The sequence below is a fragment of the Maniola jurtina genome, chromosome 28, assembly GCF_905333055.1.
Source record: "Maniola jurtina chromosome 28, ilManJurt1.1, whole genome shotgun sequence".
NCBI classification, from domain to species: domain Eukaryota; kingdom Metazoa; phylum Arthropoda; class Insecta; order Lepidoptera; family Nymphalidae; genus Maniola; species Maniola jurtina.
The window spans coordinates 2,820,029-2,840,085 of NC_060056.1; the positions used below are offsets into that span (position 1 = coordinate 2,820,029).

General features: G+C 39.8%; 1 protein-coding gene and 1 long non-coding RNA gene across 9 annotated transcripts in view; one reads left to right on the plus strand and one right to left on the minus strand.

Moving 5' to 3' along the window:
* Positions 1–20,057, plus strand: part of LOC123879742 — a 48,399-nt gene that overhangs the window by 17,980 nt on the left and 10,362 nt on the right. For 3 of the 8 annotated variants that reach the window (XM_045927648.1, XM_045927649.1, XM_045927650.1), the window contains exons 4-7: positions 2,600–2,713; positions 16,139–16,363; positions 17,642–17,797; positions 18,742–18,867. In XM_045927648.1, the coding sequence (XP_045783604.1) occupies positions 2,600–2,713; positions 16,139–16,363; positions 17,642–17,797; positions 18,742–18,867 (621 nt within the window). Of the gene's footprint in view, positions 1–2,599; positions 2,714–6,191; positions 6,211–6,833; positions 7,210–7,365; positions 7,429–7,992; positions 8,138–9,950; positions 9,967–14,550; positions 14,869–16,138; positions 16,364–17,641; positions 17,798–18,741; positions 18,868–20,057 lie in introns of those variants that run through there. The other 5 variants (XM_045927647.1, XM_045927651.1, XM_045927653.1 and 2 more) reach the window with 4 other exon arrangements.
* On the minus strand, positions 616–19,479 carry LOC123879746. Its single transcript, XR_006799063.1, has 3 exons — positions 19,468–19,479; positions 14,182–14,183; positions 616–748 (listed from the first exon to the last, which is right to left on the minus strand). It is a non-coding gene; the product is annotated as an uncharacterized LOC123879746 (long non-coding RNA).

Below are 20,057 nucleotides of genomic sequence, written 5' to 3' on the forward strand. Positions count from 1 at the left end.
TCACTAAATAAACATCAGTAGTTCCTCTAACCTTCATCTATTATCTATTATTATACTAATATATCTATACTACTAATAAATAAAATTGGAGTGTCTGTCTGTAATTTCGAAATAATTACCGCATATTAAGGTCATAGGTATGGTTATTTGAACGATACTAAAACTGAATCACACGTTTTTAAAATTTTGTCTGTCTGTCTGTCTGTCTGTTTGAAAAGGCTAATCTGGGGAACGGCTGAACCGATTTTGACGGGATTTTTACAGACAAGTAGAGAATTGACCAGAGAGTAACATAGGCTACTTTTTTAACCGACTTTCAAAAAGGGAGTTGTGTTTTTCTACCTATGTACACCCAAATCTCCGAGATTTCTGAACCGATTTGCGTCATTTCTTTTTTAATCGATAGAGGAACTTTGCGACATTGTTTCATAAAAAATTTGGAGTCCAACTCCTCAATCCTGATGCTGCAGGGGATCTGACCAATCCACGCGGGTGAAGCTGCGGGCATCAGCTAGTTTTAAATATTTTTAAGGTTTCCCAAAGATGCAAGCATCAAAGAGAAATGGATAGATACAACGGGTAGAGTTAATTGGATGCCAACCAAATCAAGCACGATATGCTCTGAACATTTTTTAGAAGTCGATTTTATACTAACAAATAAAGGATACAGATATACGAAACCTACTGCGCTTCCATCAATGAAAATCGTTAAGTATTTTAATCAAGTAAGTAACCTTGTTTTATTTTACTAACCCCCGACCCAAAAAGAGGGGTGTTATAAGTTTGACGTGTGTATCTGTGTATCTGTGTATGTGTCTGTGGCATCGTAGCGCCTAAACGAATGAACCGATTTTAATTTAAGTACTTTTTTTTTTGTTTGAAAGGTGGCTTGATCGAGAGTGTTCTTAGCTATAATCCAAAAAAATTGGTTTAGCCGTTTAAAAGTTATCAGCTCTTTTCTAATGTAATGAGTATGTAATGAGTAGATTTTTTTTTTTTGTTTTTTTTTTTTTAAGTGAACGAGTATTTTTAAGAATTCAATATGGATTTTTATCAAACTGAAGACTTCGTAGTCTAAGCCGCTCAATATCTAATGTCCTAGAATGTCTAGTAATTATGCTATAAAGTGTCTAGTGTCCTATAACGTCCACTCCCACAATGTCCAGTGTTTTGAAATCCAAGAAGTCGGGGCGGGTCCCTATTTGGAAATAAATTGAGACCTTTGGTACGCTTATATTTATGGCCGTAAAACTAAGTTTGTTTGTTTTCTGTCCACTGACTGGCTAGCTGTGACAGACAGCCAGGCAGACAGGCGTAGTCGCTCCATAACATAAATAACTTAATATATTAATTTCAGATTCCCTGTGAATGAGATCATTGGAGAAAAGTGGCGGAAAATTATAGCTCGCCAAAGAGATGATTTTTTTAAGCCCAATCGTTCTCATGTCGTTTGTTCTGCCCATTTTTTAGAATCTGATATGTACTACACGAAAAAATGGTACCGGAAGGTGATAAAAGATGCTTATCCGAAAATAGGCGTGCCAGTAATGTTAATTGGCACATTATATTTATATTATTAAAATGATTGTATACAGTTAAGTCAAATAAAGAGATTTTTCACTTTCAGGATAAACGCTTTAATAATTACTGAGCCTACTTTGGCTTTTAATTTTACCTTTCAATTTGACAGCCAGATGGATTCCAATACGAAATAGGAGTGCGGGCGCAGCAAGTGCAATTTTTTTTGTTTATAAAAAAGTTAAAAAAAAAAGATAAACGAGCTCAACCATTACAAAATTTTATGTTTTAAAGCACCTTTATCTACTTTTCTTATGTTTTTTATCCCGAATAAACAAAGAATTCCCAAGGGATTTTCGAAAATGTAAATCCACGTGGATGAAGTTCTGGGTATCAAGTAATATACAATAAAAGCGCGAGCGAAGCGAGCGCGAAATTTTTGATATATTTACAAAATCAAAAAGTGGGGTGTTATAAGTTTGACGTGTGTATCTGTGTATCTATGTATCTGTGTATCTGTCTGTGGCATCGTAGCACCTAAACTAATGAACCGATTTTAATTTAGTTTTTTTCTTTGAAAGGTGGCTTGATCGAGAGTGTTCTTAGCTATAATCCAGAAAATCGATTCAGCCGTTTGAAAGTTACCAGCTCTTTTCTAGTTACTGTAACCTTCACTTGTCGGGGGTGTTATAAATTTTTAATTTACACTTGTAGGTATATTATACTCTGCCCTCCAGCACGATGGACGGACGATATAAAGCGGCTGGCGGGAAGTGGCTGGATGAGGAAGGCTGAGAACCGGGTGTGGTGGCGCTCTATAGGGAAGGCCTATGTCCAGCAGTGGACGTCCACAGGCTGATGATGATGATGATGATGATGATGATATACTGTGACCAGTATAAGTGCTTGTCACTGCGCTCTAGCTACGCTAAATATCCGCACAGCACGTATTTAACTACGTACGCGAGAATTTTTGGGAGCGTAGGGAAGCCTGCAAATACCTAAAGTTCCGGGAAAACCTAGCCTTGGCTAGGATTTTTGAGGTTTGGAAGTTTCGTTCTAATTTTATTTTTTGTCGTAGGTCAACCAACCGATAGTGATACCCGCCGCGACTGACGCGTCGCGCGCCGCGACAGACGAAGCGGACAGCGACAGCGATGGCCTCATAGACGATCCGAGCGACCTCTCCGATTTCGTGAGTTATACATATATTACTAGAGGATGCCCGCGACTTCGTCCGCATGGATTTAGGTTTTTAAAGATCCCGTGGGTACTGTTTGATTTTCCGGGATAAAACGCCGATGTCAATTACAGGGACGTAAGCTACCTGGGTTCCAAATTCCATTCATTTTCAATTTCAAATCGTTTAAGCGGATGGGTTTTTAGGAAACCCGTGGGAACTCTTTGATTTTCCAGGATAAAAATCCGGTTTGGAACCCTCGTAGCTTTAGTTTTAAGTAACGTAATTAATTATCACCACAATATCGTACAAGTTTAACAATTTCGACCATCAAAAGGAGTACAATTGTACCTACTTTGAATAAATGATCTTGACTTTGACTTTAAAAGTAGCCTATGTCCGTCCCCGGGATAGTCAGAATCGGTTAAACTGTTGGGCCGTGAAAGGTAGCAGACAGATAGACAGACACACTTTCGCATTTATAATATTAGTATAGATGGACTAGTATGGATAGTTGCTCTAGTATAGCAGCTGTCCGTCATGCTCCTGATCTCTCGTCCGGTGAAAATACCTGCCTAAAAATAAAAATTGTGTGTTCCGTTAATCCGTCCTTGTTAATCCCTCAACAAATACGACACCTCTCTCGTCTGGCTTTACAAAGATTAGCCAACGTCAAGTTTGTAGTTATTTGTAACAAGTTAGTTAAACTATACAAGTATGGACCCCGTCTGTGCCGGCGCTCTGCTCGCCGACACACGCACGGCACCCCCCTAGAGCGCTTTCCAGTCAGTTTTAACAAAAAAAAACACTCCAAAAAGGCACTAGGCAGAGCACGACCGCCAGCTAACACCAACACAGACGAAGTCCCAAATACGACACAGTCACACAGCTAACATCGTAAAGGTGAACGCACATTTATCCGAGCCGAACGCGTCGGACGAAACGAATTTTAGAATTTTGTACCTGAAACCTCGCACTCCTCCCCGCGTCGAATCTTCCGAATCGGAAGCGCGCGAGGTTACATGAGATTTCATATACAGAATTCTAAAATTCGTTTCGTTCGACGCGTTCGGCTCGGATAAATGTGCGTTCACCTTTAACAGGGCTCTCTCCGTCACTCGTTTCATACAATCGTAGTTCCAATTTCATTTGAATATTAAGCAACCAAAGTCCATGAAATTTTGCAGACATATTCTAGAAACTAATAAGTATCTGTGTCTGTGGTGTTTTAGATTTTTCTAAAAATATGTAGTTTTAGAATTACAGGGGCTCAAAGATTTGTATGAAAATTTTTAAGACCGCGTAACTTTGAAATCGAATATTTTAACAGAAATCTGGAAAACCACAGACATAGATATTAGTTTCTAGAATATGTCTGCATTTCATGGACTTTGGTTGCTTAATATTCAAATGAAATTGGAACTACGATTGTATGAAACGAGTGACGGAGAGAGCCCTCTTAAAATTTTAAACTGAGAAATGAGAATACGCTAGGCGGCTAGGGAGTGGGGCCGCGGACGAGCTCCCCTATCATCGTCAATACTCAACGTTCACGTAATCTGCGTAGAAGAGCGGCAACGTCGCATACGTCGTAATGGATGCCCGACTCGGCTGACTCGGCCGGGCATTGCACTGAGAGCTGTTATTTTTAACCCCCGACCCAAAAAGAGGGGTGTTATAAGTTTGACGTGTGTATCTGTGTATCTGTCTGTGGCATCGTAGCGCCTAAACGAATGAACCGATTTTAATTTAGTTTTTTTTGTTTGAAAGGTGGCTTGATCGAGAGTGTTCTTAGCTGCTATAATCTAAAAAAATTGGTTCAGCCGTTTAAGAGTTATCAGCTCTTTTCTAGTTTTCTTGTAGAAAAGAAGGTTACATAACCGTTAGGTTCATAATATTATGTCAATTGACAAATGTCAAGCTGTCAAGATGGACGTTGCCTTGATACATAATTATTTATTTGTATACATCGATGTTGAAAATGATGTTTTGGAAAACTCTGATACTTTGGATCGTAGGCGCGGAATAGTGCAAGAAAATCGGTTCAGCCGTTTGAAAGTTATCAGGTCTTTTCGGTCTTTTCTAGTTACTGTAACCTTCACTTGTCGGGGGTGTTATAAATTTTTAATTTACACTTGTATAGAGCAGCGATTGCAATTCTAAATTAGGTAGTCATTCCCGATTCTGTTTTCTTTCTCTAAACTAGCCTTGAGCTTGAGCCTCGATAGCTCAACGGTTGAGGAGCGGATTTAATTCCGCAAGGTCGGCGGTTCAAACCCCACCCGTTGCACTATTGTCGTACCCACTCCTGGCACAAGCTTTACGCTTAGTTGGAGAGTAAAGGGGAGTGTCATGATTAGCATGGCTATAGTATTCTTTTTAAAAATAAAGAAAGAAAGGCATTAATCAGTAATCATTTAAGGTGGTTCGATTTCCATACTAATTTATTTTTCCATTTGTGGACATTTAGGGCATAATTTCATACTGAAATCACATCAGTTGGCACTTATTCAGATCTTTATTTGCGCTAAAATATATTTATCTGAAGAAAACAATAGATTAATAGCTAAATGAGATCGAATTTTTACTAATTTTTGTCAATGTCTGAGTAGAAGGCGATAGTGTCGTACGCTACATACGTTTTAGTAGTGTGCATTTCCGCTGCTTTCGTGGAAGTAGATGCTGCGTTGCCAGTTCGCTGATAGTAAGTTGGCAAGCGCTGTTGCCGTTCTTCGTTTTGCGTTTGACGCAAAATTAAAACCACGGTAATATTATGTATTCAGTATTCCAACTTCATACAAACGGACGAAACGCGAGCTATACCTCGATGTCGGCAGGCGCTCGACATGCAGACAGTCGCGACTGTGCCGCAGTGACGAACGGGCGGTGTTTTCTTTTACTAACAATAACCGCACGATTTTTTCGTTGTATGTGAAACCCGATCAAAGAAGCCACAATTTCAGCTCAGAATGTCGGTATTTAAGGTACCGGGACTACAATAAGATTTATTCGTAAACTTTTTAGATTGTACCCAGCGATGATTTTGTGGAATATATTAAAAAATATAAGAAAAAATAGAGAAAATATTCTGAACTTCATTTAAAACAACATTACTGTGTTAAAACCATCGATGGTTAAAACTGTTAGCTTCATGATTAGCTTTCGATGCGTCCCGGTCAGGTGATGCCAAATGTAAGAATTTCCTAAGAATTTAGGGAAAAATTCCATAAAAGTTTGAAATCATGAACTATAACGCAGTAATATACTAAGCCTATTATTATGATAAATAGGTATACTTGCTTTTAGTAGCATGAGTAGTTGTAAAACTTTTTAAACGATTTTACCGAAACCAAATTTTACGTCAACCTATATACTTTTATTACTATTATTTCATTAATGTAGCCTTAAAATCATACTGAGGTATTTATAATGAATAAAATAAAAATAAAAAAAAAAAGCTCGGGGTGTATGGCGCACCGCGCAGTATCTAGGCAAAAACCTATTTAGAGATGGTAACCCTCGTAAGTCGTATGACGTATTATGAATTAGAGGTGTAAAAGTAACGAAAACGAGCGTACCCGTATGCATTCGTTACTATAACAATTAGGACTCGTTACTATCGTATCGTTACTCGTTACTTTTGATACCACGTAAGATGAACGAATCGAGTCGTATTGCGTACGACAGTATGATGTCGCGGCGTCCGCGTCGCAACATTCGTAATTTGTAGAAAACATACAAAGCTGCGTAAGGTGCAATTTCTCACTTTTCCGTATTTTGAACCAGACATGTGTATATGTTATTCTCAATTTAGTTTGATTTAATAAATATAGAACTACAAGTGAACTGTTGACGGAATCTACTAAAATATTAAAAATTTTAACCTTGAGTTTGAGCTTATGTTAAATATCTATACTAATAAATAAAATTAAAGTGTCTGTCTGTAATTTCGAAATAACTGTCTCATTATCAAGCCCAATGGTTATTTGAACGATACCATAACAGAATCATACGTTTTTAAAATTTTAACAATAAACTAAACAAACATCGGCCTTCGTAACGTACGTTTTTAAATTCACCGAATGAGCGCGCCTGCGCGTAAAACATACGGTTAGCAAACGTTTCAATACATGTATCTACGGTACTTGCGTGAACCGAAACAGTGTAGGAACGGTCATACGACGAAAAGTGCGAGTAACGAGATGCATTTGTGAGTAACGTTTCGGTACTCGGTACTAGATGGCGCACCCGTTACTCAGTAACGAATACATACGGTTCGCTACAGCTCTATTATGAATTGCGCGACGCGGTTGTACCTCTAGTGTTTGTGATAAACAAGTGATTTATAAGTGAGTATTTTTATTGTATTGTTGCTTGTTCATGCAACAAAAATAAATTATGGAGCCACGAACTTCACGCAAAGATTATCTGAATCACCAATACTCTGGCCCCCGGAAAAGTCGCAAACGAGTTCTTGGACAAATGAAAAGATATCATGGAGAAAGCAAAAGGTAAGTGCACGAACCTAATAATAATTGCACTTCAAATACTTATTCGAAATGGAATTATTATAAGTTATTTACAATGCTTACATCATAAATATTTTGCTATAATTGATATCTAGTTATCTGCTTTATTTTTTTGAAAACATAACCTCTTATTTGCAGTCGTAGTGAAGTGTGGCACAAAAAAAAGAAAACAGATAACAATCCTATCCCTGGAAGTTTTGTGTAAGTGGAACATGAATAATCTTCAAATAATAGTAATTGATCCATAATACATAGGTACTTATATATAAATAATTTGTTGTTTGTTCATTGAAATTACATTACATCTATACTTACTAATAAATAAAATTGGAGTGTCTGTCTGTAATTTCGAAATAACTACCTCATATTAAGCTCATATGGTTATTTGAACGATACCAACACTGAATCACACGTTTTTAAAATTTTTGTCTGTCTGTCTGTTTGAAAAGGCTAATCTTTGGAACGGCTGAACCGATTTTGACGGGATTTTCACAGACAAGTAGAGGATTGACCAGGGTGTAACATAGGCTACTTTTTTAACCGACTTTCAAAAAGGGAGTTGTGTTTTTCTACCTATGTACACCGAAATCTCCGAGATTTCTGAACCGATTTGCGTCATTTCTTTCTTAATCGATAGAGGAACTTTGCGACATTGTTTCATAAAAAATTTGGAATCCAACTCCTCAATCCTGATGCTGCAGGGAATCTGACCAATCCACGCAGGCGAAGCTGCGGGCATCAGCTAGTCTATTCATATAATTACAGATTGGATAATACTGTCAAAACTTATAGTAGAAATAATAAAAAATATCGCACTGAAGCTACCGAAAACATACAAGGAAAAACTGAGCAAGAGCCATCTACATCGAGACGCACCGAGTGCGTCAGGCAGTTCCGGCCTAAGCGCGCAGTAAGTATATTTACAAGAAACATTTCGCGCTGTTTTGACCCCCCCTCATAATTCTGGTTCGCGTGATGATAATCTTACGAAATTTGATATATAAGCTAAGCTCATGGATTTAACGATAAATTGTACGTTTCAAATTTTTACGTTAAACCATTAACCATTAAAAAGTGCCTATCTGATTTCAGTCATTATTGTCACAGAATCGCATTTATCATTTGTAGGGGTGTGTTCACGGAACTATGAATACCTATGTTACTGTGTATGAAAGCTGATTTCCAACACACATAATTTGGTTTGAATATTTCCCTAGTTTCTTAAAGGTTTCTTATAATGAATAAACAAACCATGCATCCGCTTCATGCATCATTAAAATGTATCCTTTCACCCTTTGTCTATCAATAGTTTTAGGCCTGGTCTTAAGAGGGCTCTCTCCGTCACTCATTTCATACAATCGTAGTTCCAATTTCATTTGAATAGTAAGCAACCTAAGTCCATGAAATTTTGCAGACATATTTTAGAAACTAATATCTATGTCTGTGGTTTTCCAGATTTCTGTTAAAATATTTGGTTTCAAAGTTATGCGGTCTTAAAAATTTTCATACAAATCTTTGAGCCCCTGTAATTTTAAAACTACATATTTTTAGAAAAATCTAAAACACCACAGACACAGATATTAGTTTCTAGAATATGTCTGCAAAATTTCATGGACTTTGGTTGCTTAATATTCAAATGAAATTGGAACTACGATTGTATGAAATGAGTGACGGAGAGAGCCCTGTTAAAAGCTCTTATTTTATCAATGTAGCTACCTAATACTAGTTTAGACAAATAATAGTCATAGTCATTTATTCTTGATAATATACATTATATGTCAATCCAATAATTCAAATTATTTTTATAATAAAATGTCACAATATTTTTTCTTATAAAGATAGAATAAAATACAATAATAAATATTAATAATCAATTTTGTCTTCAATCTTTCTAAGTAAGAATTCATTATAACTATAGAAAGACTCCTCGACAAGCCAGCTTTTCATTTTTCGTTTAAAAATGTTAATGTTTAGCGCATTTCTTATGACGTGGGGGATCCGATTATATACCTCGGGACCCATGCCAAACACTGTTCGCGAGGCTTTCTCAAGCCTGTGATACTTCACCATCAGGCGATTAGGATATCGAAGGTTAAATAGGCGCTTACTCCCCCTGTCCGCAAACTCATCTTTATGTTGCGCCACATAAATGGCTACATTTAAAATGAGTAAGCTGGGCAGGGTTAATATGCCTAATTTTTTAATATTGCTGACATGTCCAATTTATTTTTATTTTTCAGGATATCCTCAAATACACACCCTTCTGGAGGGTTTGATTTTTAGGGATAAAAAGTTGCCTATGTGCTAATCCAGGGTAGGACTTCGTCTGTGTTGGTGTTAGCTGGCGGGCGTGCTCTGCCTTTTCGGAGTGTTTTTTTTTCGTTAAAACTGACTGGAAAGCGCTCTAAGGGGGTGCCGTGCGTGTGTCGGCGAGCGCCGGCACAGACGGGGTCCATACTTGAATAGTTTCCCTAACTTGTTACAAATAACTACAAACTTGACATTGGCTAATATTTTTAAAGTCAGACGAGAGAAAAAAAAAACCAGGGTATAATCTATCTCCGTTCTTCAGCCCAATCCGTCCAGTGGTTTTTGCGTGAAGGAGTAACAAACATACAGTCACACACACATACACACAAACTCACAAACTTTCGCCTTTATAATATTAATAGTGTGATAAACATAATAATGGGTAAAAATAAAACTTGTGACAAATCTAAAAGGGAAATCATAATAAAACTTTGTGGTGTATGTAGGTATAATGAAATATATATTAATATGTGGGTACTCAATAAAGTCAGTATTGAATCAGCCATGCGTGTTTCACTACATGGTGGCAGCGGGTTTTAGTTATTTTATGGAAAAAGTTCGTTAGTTAAAGTAAATACTGCGTAATTGGTCATTAATAGTGTAAATTAATGAATCGCGGTATGGAACACGCGCGTCCTCCGGCGGAATTAGTTGTGGAAGGCGGCCCTGCCTCGCGAGCTGACGCGTGGCGTACGTGGCGCAAACAATTTCATGTATTCCTAAAGGCATCCGGAGTGGCGAAGGAGCCTGCTGACGTGCAGGCTAGCCTGCTGATCAATCTCATAGGCCCTGCTGGCTACGACGTATACACTACGTTTACCTATGACAAAGGTGAAAGCGAAGATGACATCGAGTGCCTATTGAAGAAATTTGATGAGCATTTCGGCACGAAGCCGAACGTAACCCTAGCGAGATTCAAGTTCTTCACGCGTTCCCAGGATTCATCGGAAACCATCGATCAGTACGTGACCGCGCTGAGGGTTCTTAGTCAATATTGTGAATTCGCACAGCTCAGAGATAGCTTGATACGCGATCGTATAGTCTGTGGAATATCCAATAATACGGTACGCGATCGGCTACTGCGCACGGAGGATCTGACCTTGGCCAAGGCCGTACAGATATGTGAAGCTGCCGAGATGTCAAAGGAAGAAAGTCGACTCATCGAGGCGTCCACGTCTGAGGCGTCAGTGGACGCGATATGGAAGGAGTCCGGTCGAGGCGGCGGAGGGCCGCGAGGTGGCGGCGCCGCCGGGCGGCGGCGCGCCGCCGGGCGACTCGGCGCGGGCGGCCCGCGCGCTTCTTGGGGAGCGCGCCGCGCCGCCACACCGCCCGTCTGTGTTTCCTGTGCGAATGATCGCTGCGCAGGAGATGATTCCTGTCCTGCGCGAAGTGCTTCTTGTTTTGTGTGTAATGGACGTGGGCATTTTGCTAAATCAAAGAAATGTAGGGGCAAAAAAGTGTTAAACGTGAGTGTCGACAGCTCTGATGATGAAACGTTTTACGTGAATATGGTGATAAGTGAAGTTAAAAATGATAAATCTTGTAAGGAATGGTTTCAAACCTTTGTATGTAATGGTAAGCGAATTCAGATTAAATTAGATACAGGGTCTATGCTGAATGTGATGTCTAAAAGTGATTTTTTAAGACTAGGTTTTTCATTAGATATACTTAAACCGTTTACTAAGCGTGTACAATCTTTTACGGGTAATGAGATACCTATATTGGGTGCTGGTGATTTGGTATTGTCGCATGAGAATAAAAATCACAACTTAGTGTTTGTAGTGGCCGATTTAAATTGTCAAAATATACTTGGATTGAACGGTTGCATAGCATTGGGGCTGATAAGCAGAGTGAATGCGGTTGAATTTTCTAAATACCAAAGTAAATACTCAGATTTATTTAGTGGCTTAGGCAAATTGCCTAGTAAATACTCAATTTCCATAAATAATAATATTGAACCAGTTATAATTCCTCCGCGTAAAATTCCTCTCGGGCTACGTGATAAATTATATTCAGAGCTATGTAGAATGGAAACATTGGGTGTGATAAGAAAGGTGTCTCACCCAACAGACTGGGTGAACGCTATTGTTGTAGTTGCTAAAAAGAATGGAGAAATCCGTCTTTGCTTGGATCCGCGACCTTTGAACCGCGCTATTCGACGCGCACACTATAGTTTACCGACCGTAACCGAGTTGGCCGTTAAGTTGCGTGACGCAAAATATTTTAGCGTTTTAGATGCGAGATCTTCTTTTTGGATGATCGAGTTAGACGATGCGAGCGCTGACCTTTGTACATTTGGAACGCCGTTCGGTAGGTATCAATTTTTGCGTTTACCGTTCGGTATTAATTGTGCATCGGAAGTCTTTCACGCTAAAATGAAACAACATCTAGAGGACTTAGAAGGAACAGATTCCTTCATTGATGATATTATTGTATGGGGGCGTACGAAAGAAGAACACGACACGAGACTCGAGCGCTTACTACAGAGGTCAAAGGATATCGGTATAAAATATAATTTTGATAAATGTAAGTTCGGCGTGCAAGAGATAGTTTTCTTAGGTCATAAGTTTAATAGTAATGGAATGCAACCCGACGACAGTAAGGTAAGAGCAATATTAGATATGCCTTATCCTAGCGACAGGAAAGGTTTAGAAAGATTCCTTGGGATGGTGAACTATTTATCAAAATTTATTCCGAATTATTCAGAATCCGTTGCGGTATTAAGAAGTTTATTAAAAAAGGACTCCGAGTGGGCATGGTACTCTAAGCACTCGGAAGCAGTAGATATTTTAAAGAAAAAATTATCGTCGGCACCAGTGTTAGCGTTATACTCCACGGAGCTGCCGGTGGTGGTGTCGGTGGACGCGAGCGCACACGCGCTGGGCGCGGTGCTGCTGCAGGCGGGCCGGCCGGTTGAGTTCGCGTCGCTTACGCTCACCGACACACAGGCGCGCTACGCTCAGATAGAAAAGGAAATGCTCGCGATCGTGTTTGCCGTCGAGAGATTTCGTCAGTATTTATTTGGTAGGCGAGATATAACGGTGCAATCGGATCACAAGCCTCTGGAAGCTCTGTGCGGCAAGTCTCTAGCGTCGGTTCCTATCCGGTTACAACGTATGATGATGCGTATACAAGGGTACGATTTGAAAGTCGTGTACACGCCCGGAAAATACATGTACATAGCAGATACTCTGTCGCGAGCCGCGTTACCGGATTTAATGAACGATCGTATAAGTGCTCAAATCGAATCGCAAACGTGTTTCTTAATTGAAAACGTGCGTTTTAGTGACGAAAAATTAGAGCTCGTTAAAAAGCATATCGCTAGCGATGCTGAAAGCAAATCACTGATTTCATATATACTCAATGGTTGGCCGACACATAAAAAGAATGTTAATGAAAATCTTCGATTATTTTGGCAATATAGAAATGTACTGCAATACGCGCATGGGTTGATTTTTAAAGACGATGTACTGTATATACCTCAAAGCTTACGCAGGTTAATGCTGGACAGAGTACACGAGGGACATTTAGGTATAGATCGCTGCAAGCGGCGGGCGCGCGACGTCATGTTCTGGCCCGGCATGGCCCGCGACGTCGAGCGCGCCGTGCGGGGATGCGACGCGTGCGCGCTGCATGCGCCGACTCCGCGACGAGCGCCTCTGCACCAGCATTACGTACCGAATATACCGTGGCAAAAGTTAGGTTCAGACATATTTGAATACAAGAAGAAACATTATATTATTCTAATAGATTATTTCTCGAACTATGTAGAAGTAGGAATGATTAAAAATTTGAGTAGCACATCGGTGGTAAATTTTTTGAGAGAGCAATTTGCACGCCACGGCATTCCTCTAGAACTCATAACGGACAACTCGACTGCCTATAGCTCACGTGAATTTGAGAAATTTATGTCCGAATGGGAAGTCCGTCACGTGACGTCATCGCCCCACTATCCACAGTCGAATGGGAAAAGCGAACGCACAGTAAAAACGATTAAACAATTGCTCAAAAAATGTATCGACTCCGGTCAAGATTTTTATGTTAGTTTACTGAATTATAGGACGACGCCGCGTGATGGTATAGACTCTCCGGCACAAATTCTCATGGGTAGACGTCTTAACACAAAGTTGCCTATAAATCATAGGTTATTGAAAGAAAAAGTTGATAATGACGCTAACTACAATGCCGTGTTAAAACATCAGAAGGATATAAAACAACATTTTGATAAACATGCGACTCCGCTCAGGCATTTGTCAGCTGGCGAAAGGGTGATTCTTGCAGATGGAGTAAGGCGCAAGCCAGTTTCAGTGGTAGCACGCGCACCGGAGCCGCGTTCCTATTTCGTGCGAGACGACGCCGGCCGTGTGTGTCGTCGCACGCGTCGTCACCTCGTAGCGCGCACAGCTCAGCCTGATGCGGGTACTGATGGCGACAATATCAAAACACAAGCATCCAATCTGGTATCAACGGATGATAAAGAAGGTTCGCCTCAAAATACCAAAACTGGTGGTCCCACACCTATAAAGCCTACTGGCTCAGGTGTGGTGACCAGAAAAAGGGCGAACCTCCTGGCAAGATTACAAAATGAAAACGTCTAGTTCAAGTATTTTATACTTTAATACTAAGTTAATACTAAGTACCCACTTCTTATAATATATTTTTTATATTAATTGTCATTAATTAGGAATTAATAAATAAGTGTTAATATATTATAAGTAGATGTCATATAAAAAAAAAAAAAGGGAAAGGTGTGGTAGGAATAAGTAAAATAAATATGTATAGATCTTAGAATGAGGTAGAAGTTTATACCCATTGTGTTTGAAGTAATTTTAAAATCTTATGTATTCTGTTTATCATGTACCTACCCTGTAATTCATAGACTTATTATATGCCAGTGGCACATTATTATATAAGAAGGGAGATGTGGTGTATGTAGGTATAATGAAATATATATTAATATGTGGGTACTCAATAAAGTCAGTATTGAATCAGCCATGCGTGTTTCACTACAAGCTTCATGAAAAGAATTGGTCCTATAAAAAAATAGCTGATCATTTGCAATGCTCGAAAACGATGGTTTTCAATGCTGTCAGGCATTTTGACACTTACCAAACGACTTCCAATATACCGCACGTACCAAAACCGAGAAAGACATCTCATCAAGATGATGAGAATATCGTTCGTCTGGCAAAACAATATCCGTTCAAAGGGTCTAACGAGATAAGAAAAGAATATTTTGGGGAGAACAACCCTTCAGCGATCTCTGCACGGACTATTCGAAGGCGTTTGGTAGAAAATAAGTTGCATAAGCACGGAAGGAAAGCGAGGAAGGTAAGTACTTACATCCTGAAGTCAAAGTCAAAGTCAAAATCATTTATTCAAATTACTAACATTCCCTTTCCCCTCCAACTAAGCGTGAAGCTTGTGCTAGGAGTGGGTACGACAATAGTGCAACGGGTGGGGTTTGAAACAGCGACCTTTCGGATTTCAGTTGGCTCCTATAACCGTTAAACTATTGAGGCTTATTCAAATTAGGTACAATTGTACTGCTTTTGATAGTCGCAATTGTTAAATTTGTACGATATAGTGGTGATAATTAAATACGTAACTTAAACCTAAAGCTACGAGGGTTCCAAACGCGCCCAAGTCTGAGAAGAGCCCACAACAAACTCGGCCGGATATTCTTTTTTCTTATTATCACCACTTTACAAAATCACTTGTACTTATTAGAACTATCAAAGCTGATTGGCTTCTAGTTAAATATTTCAGCACAATATCTGAAGCATACTGCACACACCGTTTTGGAATCATTATGAAGAAAAAAAAAAATTGGTTGTCTGTAAAGTCGGTTTACTGACGATAGTTGAACGTGACAACAAAGGCCGATTGTGCTTCTTTGTCGCTCGTTTCGCGCTCTCGCTTGCACTTCAAGCCTTAGATGGAACGCCTCAGAGCGAGGTAACGCCGTATGAGTCATGTTTTTCGTGCGTGCAGCCGGCTCTATCGAATTATAAGACGTTGTCACGTCAAAAAGATGAAACTTTTTGTACCAACATTTTAAGTTTTTTTTTGTGTAACCTGTTATTTGTGGTGCAATAAAGTATATACAAAGTGTTATTTCTTGTAATGGTACGGAATCCTTCTTGTGTGAGTCTGACTCGCACTTGGGCAAATTTTTAATTAGGGTTCCGTACTTCAAAAGGAAAACGGAACCCTTTTAGGAGCACTTTACTATCTGTCTGTCGTGTCTGTCAAGAAAACCTATAGGGTACTTCCTATTGACCCTAGAATCATGAAATTTGGCAAATAGGTAGGTCTTATAGTACAAGTAAAGGAAAAAATTCGAAAACCGTGAATTTGTGGTTACATCATTAAAGAAAAATTAAGATGTGTTTCAATTTTCAAAGTAAGATAACTATACCAAGTGGGGTATCATATGAAAGGGCTTTACCTGTGCATTCTGAAACAGATTTTCATTTATTTTTATGCATAATAGTTTTTGAGTTATCGGAAAAAATACTCGAGTACGGAACCCTCGGTGCGCGAGTCCGACTCGCACTTGGCCAATTCTTTAATTTTAATAATTCCTCTTTCATTACAGTTGGTGTTCAATCAAACTGAAAGCGCAGGCGCAACGCAACAACCTTCCACTGAGGAACTGCAATCTTCTACCACTCCAATCCAACCTTCCACTTCCACATTTGGAGAGATCAAGTACCAAACTTCCACTTCCACGGCTGAAGGAGTACAATACCAACCTACCACTTCCAGGCACGAACAACTACCGTACCAACCTTCCAAATATTCCATGGCCTGTGAAAATAAGGTATGGAAAAGTTTACACTTACCCCACTACTGCAAAGCCAAAACGAAGGGTTATGATTTTTAACCCCCAATCCAAAAAGAGGGGTGTTATAAGTTTGACGTGTGTATCTGTGTATGTCTGTGGCATCGTAGCTCCTAAACGATTAAACCGATTTTAATTTAGGCTTATTCTGTTTGAAAGGTATCTTGATCGAGTGTTCTTAGCTATAATCCAAGAAAATCGGTTCAGCCATTTGAAAGTTATCAGCTCTTTTCTAGTTTTCTTATAGAGGTTTTTGTGTCGGGGGTTTTTAAATTTTAAGCTATAACAGTCTATGTTGGTTTGTATTCGTATGTGTTCTAGCCTATGTCACCCAGACCATGATAACGAATCGATTGACACCTCATTCATCAAAATCGGCTCAGTAGTTTAGGCACTACGGTGGAACACACAGAATCTGGATACATACATACATGCATACATAGACTGCTAGAATCATTCCTTTCAGGTTTGCCGTTGTAGGGTAAAAAAAAGATTTGTGTTTCTGAAATTATGTAATTAGTTTACTAAATCACATCAAGATGACGCTGTACGGAATTAACTTGCAATAATAATACTGGTTTGAGATTTCTTTTTTTTTTGTTGACGCTGGGGAATGCCTTTACGCATCCCCCCCGGAAGCTAGCCAGCCAGCCGTAAGGCAGCCAGCCAGCTGAGGGAGGGTATGTGGGACTCGCCGGCCGAGAGGCGACTGGAATACCCACTAAACCCCAGCGGCGCTACTGCGCGTCGCCTGGCAACTGGGTCACGGGAACGCCGAAGCAAACAACCGCAACCCAGCCAGCGACGTCTGCCGAGGCAGACTCTCACCGGGGACCTACTCGCGAGGTCCCCTCACCAACCTCCGGGCCGCACCAACGCAGTGCGTCCCCCGACCCTGGGACCCTACGGGCGCGCACGTCGCCCGCGTCCCGTCCTACGCTTCGTCCACTGTGCCCTCTGCTAGTCAGAGGGACACGCGGAGAAACCTCCCCCCTGCCAGGTCATTAGCCATAGCCAACAATATCTCCGAAGAGAAATTATTATTAGCCATGTTACCGGGGCGCACCGGCCCGAACACTGCTCTTCCCCTCGGACGCATCCTAAAGGGACCAGCAGCATCCAGGCGCACTGGGAGGTTACCTGGCTGGCATTTCTTGTAAGAACTGTCGTTATCATAGTGGAACTCTGTGTGTGGGTCCAATTCACACTTGACCAGGTTTTTTTCTAATAATAAGAATTAATTTATTGCATTTCCAGAAGATAGCATTGGAAGAGGTCATATTAATAAAGGAAGAAATAACTGAAGAAGAGAAGAACCAGTGTCGTCTCTGCCTGAGCGTCGGCAGGAGAATGCAGGAGTTGGGCGAATACGCGCTTTTGTATAGGAAACTGCTGTTTGAGAACAACTTCCAGGTGAGTGGGAAAGAGATATTACTAGTACAAGCCAATAGGGGTAGAAAGAGAGAGAGAGAGAGAGAGATAAAAGAATAAAGAGAAGAACCAGTGTCGTCTCTGCTAGAGCGTCGACAGGAGAATGCAGGAGTTGGGCGAATACGCGCCTTTATATTGAAAACTGCTGTTTAAGAAAAACTTCCAGGTGAGTGGGAAAGAAACATTACTAGTACCAGGAAATAGGGGTAGAAAGAGAGATAAAAGAATAAAGAGAAGAACCAGTGTCGTCTCTGCTAGAGCGTCGACAGGAGAATGCAGGAGTTGGGCGAATACGCGTCTTTATATTGGAAACTGCTGTTTGAGAAAAACTTCCAGGTGAGTGGGAAAGAGACATTACCAATGCAAGGCAACAGGGGTAGAAAGAGAGAGAAAAAACCGGCCAAGTGCGAGCCAAACTCGCGCACGGAGCGTTCCGTACTCGGGTAATTTTTCCGACATTTTGCACGATAAATCAAAAACTATTATGCATAAAAATAAATCAAAATCTATTTTAGAATGTACAAGTAAAGCCCTTTCATATGATACCCCACTTGGTATAGTTATCTTACTTTGAGAATTAAAACACATTTTTTTTTCTGTGTGTAACCACAAATTCATGGTTTTAAGATTTATTCCTTTACTTGTGCTATGATTTTTATGGTTAGTAAATTATTTGTTGAAAAAACATTTTGATTGTTTTGTTTTTATGTAATTACATATTTGCGGTTTTCGGATTTTTTTCCTTTACTTGTGCTTTAAGACCTATCTACCTGCCTTTCATGATTCTAGGTCAACGGGAAGTACCCTATAGGTTTCTTGACAGACAGACAGACAACAAAGTGATCCTATACGGGTTCCGTTTTCCTTTTGAGGTACGGAACCCTAAAAAAAAAGAAAAGTAAAATGCCTATTGTTTTTTTTTGCAGAACACCACCATACCAAGTTTCATGTACCAAATACTGGCGTGTTGGGAGTGCCACGCTGAGTTGCGCAGGATAGACCGTTTCCAGGACAAAGTGCGGAGAGCTAACAACGCGTTCGAGACCAACCAGGTATAGTTTTTAAACCCCGACCCAAAATGAGGGGTGTTATAAGTTTGATCAGTGTATCTGTCTGTGGCATCGTAGCTCCTAAAGTAATGAACCGATTTTAATTTCGTTTTTTTTTTTGTTTGAAAGGTGGCTGGCTTGATCGAGAGTGTTCTTAGCTATGACAAGAAAATCGGTTCAGCCGTTTGAAAGTTATCAGCTCTTTTCTAGTTACTGTAACCTTAAGGCACTTGTCTGGGGTGTTATGAATTTTTAATTTACACTTGTTTCGATTTCACTTCGAAATTCAATTACTTAATCTAACTATCTCTTTACCAAATTTCGTCAAAATCGGTTGAACGGATGGGCCGTGAAAGACTAATAGACAGACAGACACACTTTCGCATTTATTAATATGGAAGCATGGATTTTTACCCGACTGCAGGAAAACCAAAATGAAGGGTTATGATTTTAGCAGTCTATGTATGTAAGTATGTATGTATGTATGTTTGTATCCAAATTCTGTGTGTTCTACCGTAATACCTAAACTACTGGGCCGATTTTGATGAATGAGGTGTCAATTGATTCGTTGTAAAGGTCCGGGTGACATAGATTATTTCATACGAAAATAATTGACCTAATGGATGTTACATCAAAAAATAGTGGAGGTCTCCAAAAAAAATTTTTTGCTATTGGGGGGTATCGAGTGGGGTGTCAAATGAAAGAGGAGAAAAATTTGAATTCATGGGTTTAATGTACAACAACATTAAAATACACCAAACGACAGACAAACAATTTTACTCTGATATTGAAGTGTTATTAAGACGATCGCAGTCAGGTTTTAGTTTTCAACTTTTATTCACCTACTAGCTGATGCCAGTAACTTCGTTCGCGTGGATGGAGATTTTTTAAATTCCCGCGGGAACTCTTTGATTTTCCGGGATAAAAAGTAGCCTATGTGCTAATCCACGGTATAATCTATCTCCATTCTAAATTTCAGCCCAATCCGTCCAGTAGTTTTGCCTGAAGGAGTAACACACACACACACACATGCACACACACACATACACACACACAAATTCACACACACAAATTTTCTCCTTTATAATATTAGTGTGATAAAGACTTAGACAGGCAAGTGTAGTCTTCAGAAGATAGTTAATTTAGATGAATAGTAGAGCAGCGAAGAATTCAGTGGCGGGACCCAAACTAGG